Genomic DNA, 15,110 nt, shown 5'->3' with positions numbered 1-15,110 from the left:
CATGTCCATCGAGTCAGTGATGCCATCCAACCATCTCATCCTCTGTCTTCCCCTTCTCCTCCTGCCTTCCATCTTTCCCAGCATCAGCGTTTTTCAAATGAGTTAGTGCTTCACAGCAGGTGGCCAAAGTACTGGAGCTTCAGCTTCAGCATTAGTCCTTCCACTGAATGTTCAGGGTTGATTTCCTTTAGGATGGACTGCTTAGATCTCCTTGCTGTCCAAGGGACTCTCAAGAGTCTTCTCCAACACCACAGGTCAAAAGAACCAATTCTTTGATGCTCAGCTTTCTTTATGGTCCTTTCCTTATACATCACTACTGAGCCACTAGGAAAGACCTTAATTTATTTTTTGTATTTTAATTCTTCAACATTTTGCCAATCTTCGGTAGAAAACCTCTTCCCCTCTCTAGAAAGCTTCCTGATCTCCAGCTATTCCCCATCGGTGCAGATGAGTCAAGGAGGAAATGCTCAGGTTTTGAGCTAATGCAGAAAGAGAACACAGCTGAGATCGACGTTCAGAACGCAGACACAGAGAACCGGGGACATCTGCGCAGGCCCCAGGTCCCTCTTTGGGTTCGGGAGTGTCGCTTGTTGGGGGCACTGTGCGTCCTCTCCATTTGCTGTCACCTCACCTGCCTCCAGGTGGCTCAGTGGTAAACAATCTGTCTGCAATGCAGGAGATGTGGGTTCGATCCCTGGGTTGGGAAGATCCCCTGGAGAAGGAAAAGGCAACCCACTTCAGTGTTCTTGCCTGAGAATTCCATGGACAGAGGAGCCCGGTGGGCTACAATCCATGGGGTTGCAAAGAGTCGGACACGACTTAGTGACTAAAGAACAGCAACAGTAATTGCTTCCAGCTCTCTCAGCTATGGGAGTTCTCTTCACGAGGAAGGCACTCTTGATTAGGAGACAGACTTGAAGTAAAATGAAGACATCAAGATTTGCTGGTTCATGACCTTTTGCAAGCAATTTCCTCATTTGAGCCCCAGGTTCCTTCTTTCTGTAATGAAATTACCGGAGTTCTCTGGAGGTCCAGTGGTTAGGTGCCGTTGCCATGGCCAGGCTTCAATCTCTGATTGAGGAACTGAGATCCTATAAGCGGTGCAGCACAGCCAAAAAAAGAAAAAGAAATAATAACAGAGTGTTGCATCAGTTAAGATACGATCCTGTCATGCTCAGACAACAAGCTTTTGCTCAAAGTAGGCATTGTTGTTTAATGTTAACAGTTGCTAGGTAACATGTGTTGAGGTTTTCCCATCTGCCAAGTGCTATTCTCAACATTTATACATATGATCTCATTTTAATCTTATGAATCTATCAAGAGGTAAGTTAGTTTTTTCATATTCCAGATATATGGAGCCCTGGTTGTGACCTCAACATTGTACTAAGTGTTTGGCATAGGTTTTTAGTAAGTTAATTGAAATATAATCGAAGTACAATATTATAGCAATTTCAGTTGTGCCTGGTGGCTCAGATGGTGAAGAACTGGCCTGCAATGCAGGAGACCTGGGTTCGATCCCTGGGTTGGGAAGATGGGAAGATCCCCTGGAGAAGCGACCGGCTACCCACTCTAGTACTCTGGCCTAGAGAATTCCATGGACTGTATAGTCCATGGGGTCTCAAAGAGCAGGACACAACTGAGCGACTTTCACTTTCCCACTATATAATGATTGGACATTTATATACCTTATTAAATGATTACCAGGATGCGTCTGGTACCATCTATTCTCATGTAAAGTTATTACATTATGATTGAGCACATTCCCTGTGCTGTGTATTTCATCTCTGTATTTTTTTTATTCTGTAACTTAAGGTTAGTGCTTCTTAATCCCCTTCAGTCACTTCGGCAGCTGCCTGGTTATTCTCTGGTTCTGTAGGTCTGCCCTTGTTTTGTTCTTTAGATTCCACATGTGGGAGCTGATGGCATTTGTCTTTCTCTGACTTATTTCACTTAGCCAAACGCCCTCTAGATCCACCCATGGTGTCACAAATGTGCAAAATTTTATTTTATCTTTTATGATTATCTTTTAAAACATTAACTCATTAATCTTGGCAGTGCTGGGTCTCTGCCGCTGTGTGAGGCTTTCTCTTGTCATGGAGCACGGGCTCTCTAGTTCTTGCAGCTCGCAGGCTCAGTTGTTGTGGTGTGTGGGTTCAGCCGTTCCAAGGCACGTGGGATCTTCCTGGACCGTGGATGGATCCATGTCTCCTGCACTGGCAGGTGGATTCTTAACCACTGAGCCACCAGGGAAGCCCAGGGTTGTTGTTGTTCAGTCGCTCAGTCACGTCTGACTCTTTGCGACCCCATTGACTGCAGCACGCCAGGCCTCCCTGTCCACTATCTCCCGGAGCTTGCTCAAACTCATGTCCATGGAGTTGGTGAAGCCGATCCAACCATCTCATCCTCTGTTGTCCCCTTCTCCTGCCTTCAATCTTTCCCCGCATCAGGGTCTTATCCAATGAGTCAGCTCTTTACATCAGGTAGCCAAGGTACTGGAGTTTCAGCTTCAGCATCAGTCCTTCCAATGAACATCCAGGACTGATCTCCTTTAGGATGGACTGGTTGGATCTCCTTGCAGTCCCAGGGACTCTCCAGAGTCTTCTCCAACACCACAGTTCAAAAGCATCAATTCTTCGGTGCTCAGCTTTCTTCATAGTCCAACTCTCATATCCATACATGACTACTGCAAAATACAGTAGATAGTTTTGTTGTGTAATTTATCTCAATATGCAGAAGAGTAACAACTTCTGTGCACTGGCTCATGTGTCTAGATTCTGTTACTGCATAGGTTCACCAGTTTCCAAAGCATCCACTGACTTGCTCGTATATGGAAGGCGCACAGTACTTATACAGTAAATACAATACCTGTGTCCTGAAAGGGTGACTTGGTCCAGCCGGAGACCAACCACAGATCTGTACTGTCCTCCAACTCCTAGACCTACCTGAAGTCTACCAAAACCCTCTTGAAGAAAGATCCCTTGCCGTCGTGTCTGGGACTTCTGCCATCGAGCTTCTCCCGCTCCTCTTCCTCCTCTTCTTTTTCATCTGCCTGTGCTGCTGTGGAGGCCAACAGGGTACGTCCTAGAAGGGGAAGGGTTCCTGGAAGGGGAAGGGGTCAGTGGGTGGGGGAAGCGTGGGGAGGGGCTTGGTGGGTCCCCTGCCAGCCGGGGCTCTCAGCACTGCCTCTCCATAGGTTCCACTGATAATGAGACCAAGAGCCAACCGGATTCTAACAGGTAGGACAATCTGGACTCTTCCCAGTAGAAAATGCTGTTTCTGTCTCATTCCTCAGACCCACCTTAATGCATCTATCTCCTTTCCCTCAACTCTAACCCTGGCATGGACTTCTCAGAAGAAAATCCCGGTAAGAGGAGTGATTAGGCGAGGGAGCCGGGCTGGGGGAAGGCTGCCTTCAGGGGCAGATAGAGGCATCCCGGAAGAAGCCGAGAGGCTGGGGCAGGCCTTACCGTGTGTGATGTCACTGCCCTTCCCTACTTCCAGTCGTCCATCTGAAAGTAGCTGGTGTCATTCCTGGGGGCTCTGAGGAGCCCTGTGCCACAGTCCTTCCTGTCTCAGTGCAGAGAAGAAGTCAGTGAGCGCAAAGCAGTAGATAAGAAGTGATTTACTAGAAAAGGACGCTTGCGAGGCTTACAAGCGGGCTGAGAAGGCGGTACCACCCCCGTGAATTTCCTGGGCTACAGTTTTATAATCACAGGAAAAGTGGGGAGGGGAAGACCTTCTTTGACTTTCCTGAGTAGACATCACAGTTCCATCATCAGCTCCTCCTCCCGGTTGAGCAGGTCCCTCTGGCCCCTCCCTCAGGTGTCAAGCAAGGTCGACAAACGATTGTTCTTTTTTAATGTGTGTAGAGAGCATGTCCCATGGATCGTTAAATTCAGAGCTCCCTGGGCAGGCTGTGGGGCTCACGCCACTACTGGTTCATTGTTGGGGGCAGGTCTCCTGCTTCTGGTGCGTGGTTCTGTTGCTAAGCAAACCTGCTTTCTGGAGTCATCCGCTTACAGGGGTCTCCCATACTGTTTCTACCTACAGTCCCCTGGGGGACTAACTATTGAATCACCTACTTGGTCTGCTCACTCCACCCCGTCATGGCTCTGAAATACAGATGGCAGGACTGGGTGACCAGAAGGCCCTTCCTGGAAGCCTGTCCTCTCCTCTTTCCTTGCAGACGATGTCTCGGTGCACCTCCCACCAGAGGAGGACAGGCAGAGGGACATGCAGGTGAGTCTCCCCACCTCCCCTGACCCCTCCCCTGGCCCCTCCCCCGGGGCTCACCCCTCACTTTGTGTCTCCCAGGTCCACCCCGAGGAATGCCCATGGGGCTCTTCTGAGTCCTCCGCTGAGCCGCACCAGGATTCCTTCATGGAGAGTGAGGTTTCACTCCCATCTTGCAGCCCTGAGGACTCCTCAGTATAGCCCCGCATGGACCCGCCTTCACTTCATCCAGAGAGCGGAGCTGGAGCTGGCTGTGTGCCCTCCATGGTGCAAGGGCCCCTTAAGGAGTGTGTGAGTCATCATCTTGTGTGTGAGTGTGTGCGTGCACCTGCCCAGTGCGTCTGACTCTTTGTGACCCCATGGACTGTAGCCCACCAGGCTCCTCTGTCCATGGGATTCTCCAGGCAAGGATACTGGAGTGGGTACTATTCCCTTCTGCATTTCCTTCTCCAGGGCATCTTCCTGACCCAGGGATCGAGCCCAAGTCTCTTGCTTTGCAGGCGGACTCTTTTACCACTGCTCCACCTGGGAAGCCCCAGTCCTCATTTTGGAGTTCCCTGAAGACTCAAGAATACAGAAGCCTTGTCAGTCATCAAGAAATTCTGGGATATGAGAGATGGAACTTTTCCTGCCATATCAGTGAACAAAGGGTATCACAGTCATGGGCGATGACGGCCACCACGGCTGCTGAGCTGGTGAGCCCTGAGGGTGCTCAGGAAGGAAAGAACACAGCCATCTAGCAGCCATCAGACTGCGGCCACCACTGAGGGTGAGCTCGGAGGGAACTTGGGACGTGAAAACAGCAGGATCCTGGCCCCAGACAGCTGAGGTGCGCATCGAAGTGATGATTTCAGCGAGCCCGGACGCTTCCATCTTCCCATACGTAGAAAAGCGCTAAATTCTCTAAACTTGGGATAGTTGGTTTTCTTTAATTGGCGGTAGTGTTCGAGGTTCAGATTATCTGCCTTTTGTTGCGAAGCTTCTTTATTACCTGGCTCCTCCCCTCGCCTCCTCTGAGCAGTTCTCTCGGGGTTACTTGAGATGCTGCCTCCCGGGCTTGAGTCCTAAGAATATCTGACAAATAAAACATAACTCTCAACGTTTAGGTTGCGTGTGTATTTTTGGCAGACAGATGCATCACACAACTCTCAGCAGATTCCTGGTCCTCACTAGAGAACACTTGCTTGTCAGACTCCAGTGAGGGTCAAATGAGGGAATGCTTGAACAGTGAGAAGCAGCTGTGAGCTGCTGTTCAGTCACTCAGTCGTCTCCAACTCTGTGACCCCATGGACTGCGGCAAGCCAGGACTCCATCACCAACTCCCAGAGTCCACCCAAACCCATGTCCATCGAGTCAGTGATGCCATCCAAACATCTCATTCTCTGTCGTCCCCATCTCCTCCTGCCATCAATCTTTCCCAGCATCAGGGTCTTTTCCAGTGAGTCAGTTCTTCGCATCAGGTGGACAAAGTATCGGAGCTTAAGCTTCAGCTTCAGCATAAGTCCTTCAGTGAATATTCAGGGTTGATTTCCTTTAGGACTGACTGGTCTGATCTCCTTGCAGTCCAAGGGATGTTGCTAAACCTCTAATACACAGGAAAGTCCTCTCCTTTCCCCTCTCTTCCCCATTCCAGCAAGAATCACCTGGTCCAAAGAAACCTATTTACAAAACAGAAATGCTCACATGGAAAACAAACGTACGGTTACCAAAGGGGACAGCAGGTGGTGGGGGGAGATGAGCTGGGAGTCTGGGATTAACATATACTTACCACCATCTATAAGACAGGTAAACAGGGACCTCCCTGGCGGTCCAGTGGTTAGGACGCCACGCTTCCACTGCAGGTGGCACAGGCTGGATTAGGGAACTAAGATCCCGCGTGTCACACAATGCGGCCAGAAAAAAGGGAGGAATTACAATAAAAAATAGGTAAACAAGAAGGAGCTACTGTACAGCACGGGGGACTCGACTCAGTGTCTTGTATTAACAATAACCTAAAGGGAAAAGAGGCTGGAAAAGAATATCTATGTGAATATAAGAATATGTATATCTGCATAGCTGAATTGCTGTGCGTACACCTGAAACTAACAACATTGTAAAAGAACTATGCAAAAACAGAGAGTGAAAGTGTTAGTCACTCAACTGTGTCCAAAACTTTTTAATCCCATGGACTGTAGGTGCCAGGCTCCTCTGTCCATGGGATTCTCCAGGCAAGAATACTGGAGCCAGGAAGGGTGGTTGGGGAGGGGTTGTCAGGAAAAGGAACTCAACCACAAAGAAAAAAAGAACACTGGAGCGGGTGGCCATTCTCTTCTCCAGGAGATCTTCCTGATCCAGGGATCGAACCCCGATCTCCTTCATTGTAGGCAGATTCTTTACCACTGAGCCACCAGGACCCTTCAACTACACACATACATATACTTCATATGTTTAATGAGATACATCTATGATTATAACTGAAAGTGAAAAATAGCCCCCCAAGGCTGGTGCATCCTGACCCCGCCCCTGCAGTCTGTAGTCAGGGTTCTGCTCAGTTCATTCCAGCCACACCCATCTTTTTCTGCTCACATTTTCTGGTTGAAATGCTAGGCTCTTTCCCTCTTCGGGGCTTTAGGGCTGAGTGTTTGACCCACATCACTGCTCCAAAGAAAAGTTCACTGAAACAATTCCATTACAGAGATCTGTCAGGTAATACTCCGTATGAGCAGTTTGTTCAAAACACTTCTCCAGTTTCCATGCATTTTACCCCGTAGAGAATCTAAAATGGTAGTGATGCCCCGTCCTCCCTTCCCAAAGCCCCTGATAACTCCCGGTATACTCTCTGTCTCTATAAACTGCCCTACTCTGGGTGTTTCTTATAACTGGAATCGTGTTATGTATGTGTGGTCTTTTGTACCTGCTTATGTTACTTCCCTGGGGGCTCAGATGGTAAAGAATCTGCCTGCGATGGAAGAATCTGGGTTCAACCCCTGGGTCAGGAAGATCCTCTGGAGCAGGAAATGACAACTCACCCCAGTATTCCTGCCTGGAGAATCCCATGGACAGAGGAGCCTGGTTGGCTACAGTCCGTGGGGACACAGAGAGTCAGACACGACTGAGCATATCTCTCTATCTAGGTGATTCCTTGTTATAGTTTTGATTTGTATTTCGATAAGGTTTCAGGATGTGGAGGCTTTTCATGTGATTTTTAAAAGAACAGTGTGAGTAAAACTGACCTCTGGAGCTTGGCCTCTTGACCCTCTGCACTGTTTTGAATTCTTTTTCCAGGACCTGCCCGGGGACATCTGTTGAGGAAAGATATTTTTTTCCTTACAGCCCCGCAGGCCTGATGACACAGGTTTTCCCGTTGCTGTTACAAAAGCGAAAGGCAGTAGCATTTCTTCACGCTCCACTGGTGGTTTTTGTTTTTGGTTTGGGTAATTGATGTCCTCTTCCTTATAGGGGACTGGAATGCAGAAGTAGGAAGTCAAGAAACACCTGGAGTAACAGGTGAATTTGGCCTTGGAGTACAGAATGAAGCAGGGCAAAGGCTAACAGAGTTTTGCCAAGAGAACACACTGGTCATAGCAAACACCCTCTTCCAACAACACAAGAGAAGACTCTACACATGGACATCACCAGATGGTCAACACCGAAATCAGATTGATTATATTCTTTGCAGCCAAAGATGGAGAAGCTCTATACAGTCCGCAAAAACAAGACCGGGGGCTGACTGTGGCTCAGATCATGAACTTCTTATTGCCAAATTCAGACTTAAATTGAAGAAAGTGGGGAAAACCACTAGACCATTCAGGTATGACCTAAATCAAATCCCTTATGATTATACAGTGGAAGTGAGAAATAGATTTAAGGGACTAGATCTGATAGACAGAGTGCCTGATGAACTATGGACGGAGGTTCATGACATTGTACAGGAAACAGGGATCAAGACCATCCCCATGGAAAAGAAATGCAAAAAAGCAAAATGGCTGTTGAGGAGGCCTTACAAATAGCTGTGAAAAGAAGAGAAGTAAAAAGCAAAGGAGAAAAGGAAAGATATAAGCATCTGAATGCAGAGTTCCAAAGAATAGCAAGGAGAGATAAGAAAGCCTTCCTCAGTGATCAGTGCAAAGAAATAGAGGAAAATAACAGAATGGGGAAGACTAGAGATCTCTTCAAGAAAATTAGAGATACTAAAGGAACATTTCATGCAAAGATGGGCTCGATAAAGGACAGAAATGTTATGGACCTAACAGAAGCAGAAGATATTAAGAAGAGGTGGCAAGAATACACGGAAGAACTGTACAAAAAAGATCTTCACGACCCAGATAATCACGATGGTGTGATCACTGACCTAGAGCCAGACATCCTGGAATGTGAAGTCAAGTGGGCCTTAGGAAGCATCACTATGAACAAAGCTAGTGGAGGTGATGGAATTCCAGTTGAGCTCTTTCATTCCTGAAAGATGATGCTGTGAAAGTGCTGCACTCAACATGCCAGCAAATTTGGAAAACTCAGCAGTGCCCACAGGACTGCAAAAGGTCAGTTTTCATTCCAATCCTAAAGAAAGGCAATGCCAAAGAATGCTCAAACTACTGCACAATTGCACTCATCTCACATGCTAGTTAAGTCATGCTCAAAATTCTCCAAGCCAGGCTTCAGCAATACGTGAACCGTGAACTTCCAGATGTTCAAGCTGGTTTTAGAAAAGGCAGAGGAACCAGAGATCAAATTGCCAACATCCACTGGATCATCGAAAAAGCAAGAGAGTTCCAGAAAAACATCTATTTCTGCTTTATTGACTATGCCAAAGCCTTTGACTGTGTGGATCACAATAAACTGTGGAAAATTCTTCAAGAGATGGGAATACCAGACCACCTGACCTGCCTCTTGAGGAACCTATATGCAGGTCAAGAAGTAACAGTTAGAACTGGACATGGAACAACAGATTGGTTCCAAATAGGAAAAGAGATACAGTCAAGGCTGTATATCATCACCCTGCTTATTTAACTTATATGCAGAGTACATCATGAGAAACGCTGGGCTGGATGAAGTACAAGCTGGAATGAAGATTGCTAGGAGAAATATCAATAACCTCAGATATGCAGATGATACCACCCTTATGGCAGAAAGTAAAGAAGAAGTAAAGAGCCTCTTGATGAAAGTGAAAGCGGAGAGTGAAAAAGTTGGCTTAAAGCTCAGCATTCAGAAAACTAAGATCATGGCATCCAGTCCCATCATTTCATGGCAAATAGATGGGGAAACAGTGGAAATAGTGGCTGACTTGATTTTCCTGGGCTCCAAAATCACTGCAGATGGTGACTGGAGCCTTGAAATTAAAAGATGCTTACTCCTTGGAAGGAAAGTTATGACCAACCTAGACAGCATATTAAAAAGCAGAGACGTTACTTTGCCAACAAAGATCTGTCTAGTCAAGGCTATGGTTTTTCCAATAGTCATGTATGGATGTGAGAGTTGGACTATAAAGAAAGCTGAGGGCTGAAGAATTGATGCTTTTGAGCTGTGGTGTTGCAGGAGACTCTTGAGAGTCCCTTGGACTGCAGGGAGATCCAAGCAGTCCATCCTAAAGGAGACGAGTCCTGGGTGTTCATTGGAAGGACTGATGCTGAAGCTGAAACTCCAATACTTTGGCCACCTGATGCAAAGAGCTGACTCATTTGGAAAGACCCTGATGCTGGGAAAGAATGAAGGCAGGAGGAGAAGGGGATGACAGAGGATGAGATGGTTGGATGGCATCACCGACTCAATGGACATGAGTTTGGGTAAACTCTGGGAGTTGGTGATGTACAGGGAGGCCTGGTGTGCTGTGGTCCATGGGGTCACAAAGAGTCGGACACGACTCTGGGAATGAACTGAACTGAACTGAATAAGTGGAATCTCTACATTCATTCAAATGAACTGATTTGTAAACAGGAACAGACTCACAGGCTTAGAAAACCAACTTATGATTATTAAAATCAAAAGACAGGAGAAGGAAGACAGTAAAAGGTTGAGTTAAACAGATACACACTACTTATTATCAGATGGATAATCCAAAAGGACCTACTGTTAGCACAGGGACGTCTACTGAACACACCGAAAGAACCTATCTGTGCGTTACTGAATCAAGTTCCTGTTCACCTAAAACAAACACAAGTTCAGATATCAAATCTACTTCAACAGAAAATAAAGTTACCAAAAAAAAAAAAAAAAAAAAAAAAAGCATTGGATCGCGGGGCTATGCTGCCTCTTTGTGGCCGCTTTTGGTGACAACAGCTGCAAAACCTGGGCCGATGGACATTGAAAATTACCCGGGCCTGAGGGGATGGATATAAGGAAACCATGTGTCCTCCGGTAGGTCTGGGGAAAAGAAAGGAAAACAGGGCAGTCGGTCAAGAGGCCACTCTCCAGAGGTCAGTTTTACTCACACTTTTTTTTTTTTAAATCACATGGAAACCTTTCACCACGGAATAATTTTAGAGAAATGTGAATCAAAACTAGACCTAGGTATAAGCTCACACCTGTCAGAATGATTTTTGTCAAAAGCTCTACAAACAGGAAATGGTGGAGAGGTTTTGGAGAAAAATAAATTCTCCTACACTGATGCTGGCAATGTCAATTGTCAACAGCCAGAACATGGAACAGAGTGGAGGTTCCTTAAGTGAAAAATTAACGAATGATGGCTCTCCCTAACCTTATACAGAAAAGAAACTCCAAATATATTAAAGAGCTAAATGGAGGGATGGATACTGTAAATTTCTTGAGGAAAGTATGGGCAGAACAGGGTTTTGAAATTAATCACAGCAACTTCTTGGTTTTACTCGTAGAAAGATGACAAAACAAAACTCCACAAAACTAACCTCATGAACCTCAAAAGCTTTTGCACAGCAAGGGAAGCTCTAATGAAAGGAAAAAAAACCCCTCAAAATTGGGGAAAAAATGGTTACAACCAAATTTAAAAACAATTTATTCATCTCCAAACAAGCAAATAGTTCATTCAGCTCAATTTCAAAAAGCAATCAACTCAAGAGAAAAACAGGCCAGAGACCTAAATAGACCTTTGTCTTCAGATGGCATCCAGATGGCCAAAAAGCTCATGAAAGGTGCTCAGTGTCACTGTTAGAGAAATGCCGATCAAAACTGCAAGGCGGTATCACCTCACACCCCTCGGAATGGGCATCCTCCACAAGATCTGCAGATTCAGTGCTGCCAAGGGCGAGGGGGACAGGGAATCCGCCTACAGTGTGGGCGGGGATGGAAATGGGTGGGTGCGGCCAGGGAGGAAAACAGTATGGAGATGTGTTAAAACAGTAAATGTAGTTACCACCCGATGAGGCAAGCCCACCCTCCTTTCCTTAGATCAGGAGAAAATCATAATTTAAAATGATACTTGTTCCCTTATTTTCGTGGCAGCATTAGTCACAAATTCCAAGACACAGCATCAACCAAATTGCTCATCAATAGAGGAGTGAGGAGTAACTGTTCCATCTAGACACTGGAATACACACAACCATCAAATAGAACAAAAAAACGCCATCAACAGCAGCTTGGGTGGACTGAGAGCTTTATCCTACTTCAAGAAGTCAGTAAGAGAGGGAAAGAGAACTATCATATCACTTACAGGTGGAATCTATACATTCTTTCAAATGAACAAATTTGAAACAGACTCATAGACTAATAAAACCCACCTATGATTATTTTAAAAAAAGGTAGGAGAAGAGAGACATTTAGAGGTTGGATGAACATATACACACTACTAGATAATTATATAATAGAAAATCCAAAAAACCTTACTGAATAGCACAGCAAAGTCTACTGAAAACACTGAAAGAACCAATATGGGCAAAGACCCGTAAAAAGAACAGAATAGATATACCTCTCTGTATAACTGAATCACGTTCTTGTCAACCTAAAACAAACAGCAGCAGACATCGACTCTGCTACAAAGGAAAATCAAAGTGTGGCGCGTGAAGAAATGCTGCCGCCTTGTGGCCACGTTTGGTAACAAAATCGGGAAAACGTGTGCGGATGGGCACTTAGTTCACCAGGCAGATCTGCGCAGATACAAAGAAAAAACACCTGTCCTCAAATAATGCCCTCGTTTAGGTCCTGGAAAGGGGCTTCCCAGGTGGCTCAGCGGTAAAAAAAATCTGCCTGCAATGCAGCGACGAGGGTTCGATCCCTGGTCGGGAAGATCCCATGACAGAGGGCATTACCCATCCTGGGATTCTTTCCTGGAGAATCCCATGGACAGAGGAGCCTGGCGCACTGCAGTCCATGGGGTCACACAGAGTTGGACACGACTGTGGCTACTGAGCAGGCACCCATGCAAGTCCTGGAAAAAGAATTCAAAACAGAGCAGTGAACCCAGAGGCCAGTCTCAGAGGTCAGTTTTATTCACACTGTTTAAAACACACACACACACACACACGTGAACAGCTTCCACACCATGAAATCTTAAAGAAACCCAAATCAAAACTACAAGGAGATATCACCTCACACACGTTAAGTGGCCTCTGTCAAAAAGTCTACAAACAATAAATGCTGGAGAGGGCGTGGAGAAAGGGGAACCCTCCTACACTGATGCTGGGAAAGTAAGTTGTTAAAAGCCAGGGTGCAGGACAGGGAGGAGGTTCCTTAAACAGTGAAAAGAGAATTAAATCAGCATACTCTCTAACACACATAGAAAAAAGAAACTCCAAATTGATTAAAGAGCTAAACGTAATGATGGTGACCCTAACTCTTGATGAAAATACAGGCAGAATGCCGTTTGACATAAATTGCCGCAATTTCATTTTGGATCAATTCTTAATAATGAAAAATAAAACACAGGTCCACAGAAGAGACCTCATGGACTCTAAAAGCATTTGCACAGAAGGGAAAACTGAAACTAAAGCAAAAGATAACCCTCAGAATGGGAAAGAAATGTTTGCAGAAGATGCCCACAACAAATTCATCTCCAGAACAGACAAACAGCTAAATGCATGCAGCTCATTATCAAAGCTAATAACAATCAATAGAAAAATGGGCAAAAGTTCTAAATGGATATTTCTCCAAAGAAGGCATACATGTGGCCATAAAGCACATTAAAAAAAAAAAAAGAAAAGAAACCTCAGCATCACTAATTATTAGAGAAATGCAAATTAAAACTGCAAGGAGGTATTAGCTCACACGGTCAGAATAGTCTTTGTCTAAAAGTCTACAAACAATAAAGAGTGGAGAGGTTGTGATGAAAAGGGATCCCTCCTGCACTGATGCTGCCGGGTGAATTGTGAACAGTCAGGATTCAGGGCGGGGGGAGGGGGGTTCCTTCACAGGTGAAAAGTGAATGAAATGATGACACCCCCTCACCCAATACAGAAAGGAAACTGCAAACCAATTAAAGAGCTAACTGAGGGATGATGACTCTAACCTCCTTAGGGAGACTATAGAGAACACCATTTGAAAAAATCGGAACAAATTCTTTTCAGATCCACACTTAGAAAAACGAAAAAGAAAACAAAACTGAACAAAAGGGACCTCATTCACTGTGAAAGCTTTTGCACAGCAAGGGAAACTCAAATGCAACAAAAAGACAAACCTGGAAATCAGGGAAAAAATGTTTGCAACCAAATTTTAAAAAAACATGTTAATCTCCAATACATGCAAACAGCTCCTGCAGCTTAATATCAAAACACGATCAGCCCAATAGCAGTAGAGGCCAAGATCTAAAGGGATATATGTCCAAAGAAGGCATCGAAATGGGCATCAAGCACATGAAAGGATGCTCAGCATCACTCTTAGAGAAACGCCAATAAAACTGGAATGAGGTATCAGCTCAACAACCCCAGAATGGCCATCTTCCAAAAGATTTACAAAGATTAAATGCTGTGAGGGTATGGGGAATGGGGAATCCTCCGACACTGTGGGCGGGGATGGAAATGGGCGGGTGCAGCCTGGAAGGAAGACAGTGTGGCGATTCCTTACAGCAGTAAGAATAGTTACCAGCTGATGAGGCAAGCCCACCCCTTGCCTTAGATCTGGATAAAATCAGAATTTAAAATGACACTTGCTCCCTTATTTCACGGCAGTGCAATCCACAAATTCCAAGACACAGCATCAACCAAATGTCCAGCAATAGAGAGATGAAGAAAAACTGGTCCATCTGGACGCTGGAATACACTCAGCCATCAAAGACAGCAACAAAAAGTCCGTTAATGGTAGCACGATGGACCGAGAGATTTATCCTACTGAGAAGTCAGAGAGAGAAAGAAATATTATGTCACTACAGGTGGCACCTATAAATCCTTTCAAATGGACAAATTCATAAACAGAAAGAGACTCACAGACTAATAAAGCCCACCAATGATTATTTCAACAAAGGGAGGGGAAGGGAGACATTTAGAGGTTGGATTAACACATACACACTCTGCTGTGCTCAGCCGTGTCCTACTCTTCCGACCCCGTGACTCTAGCCCGCCAGGCTCCTCTGTCCATGGGATTCTTCAGGCAAGAATACCGGAGTGGCCATCATGCCCTCCTCAACATATACACACTGCTAGATATCAAATAGACAATCCCGAAAACCCTGCTGAACAGCACAGGGCAGTCTACTGAACACACTGAAAGAGCCCGTGTGGGAAAGACCCCTAAAAGAACAGATACACCTCTGTATAGAACTGGATCAAATTCTTGTCAACCTAAAACAGAGCAGCAGACATCGACTGTAATCCAAAGGAAAAGAAAAACTTGATTTCCCAAAAGCGTGGAGCATGACCTCGCGGGCCCTCTCCCTGAGCGGCGGCCAGTGGCTGGGCCCCTTCCCTCGACGTGAGCCTCGGGGTCCGACTCGACGAGGGCCGATCTGCCGGGGACGGTGTCCGGGCCCCTCCGCTGCACGCGGTGGCTCGCGGCACGCGGGC

At 45.9% G+C, this 15,110-nt stretch overlaps 1 protein-coding gene across 1 annotated transcript; it reads left to right on the top strand.

Annotated features, from left to right (window-relative positions):
• The first annotated feature begins 482 nt into the window (after positions 1 to 482).
• Positions 483 to 5,325, top strand: LOC105001787. The gene is made up of 6 exons (XM_010858204.1): positions 483 to 641; positions 2,937 to 3,074; positions 3,194 to 3,364; positions 4,187 to 4,239; positions 4,315 to 4,524; positions 4,734 to 5,325. Exons 1-6 carry the CDS (start codon positions 483 to 485, stop codon positions 4,792 to 4,794), a joined length of 792 nt encoding a protein of 263 aa, XP_010856506.1. The 3' UTR covers positions 4,795 to 5,325.
• Positions 5,326 to 15,110: the final 9,785 nt, after the last annotated feature.

The sequence above is a fragment of the Bison bison genome, unplaced genomic scaffold (assembly GCF_000754665.1).
Source record: "Bison bison bison isolate TAMUID 2011002044 unplaced genomic scaffold, Bison_UMD1.0 scf7180017855177, whole genome shotgun sequence".
Lineage (NCBI taxonomy): Eukaryota > Metazoa > Chordata > Mammalia > Artiodactyla > Bovidae > Bison > Bison bison.
Note: the sequence above shows the minus strand (reverse complement) of the source record. Positions and strands in the feature narration are given on the sequence as shown.

Coding starts and splice junctions, on each gene's coding strand:
- LOC105001787 (XM_010858204.1), top strand. CDS start 483: ATGCAGAAAGAGAACACAGCTGAGATCGACGTTCAGAACGCAGACACA. Junction 3,075..3,193: donor CTGCTGTGGAGGCCAACAGG/GTACGTCCTAGA, acceptor GCCTCTCCATAG/GTTCCACTGATAATGAGACC. Junction 3,365..4,186: donor CTTCTCAGAAGAAAATCCCG/GTAAGAGGAGTG, acceptor CTTTCCTTGCAG/ACGATGTCTCGGTGCACCTC.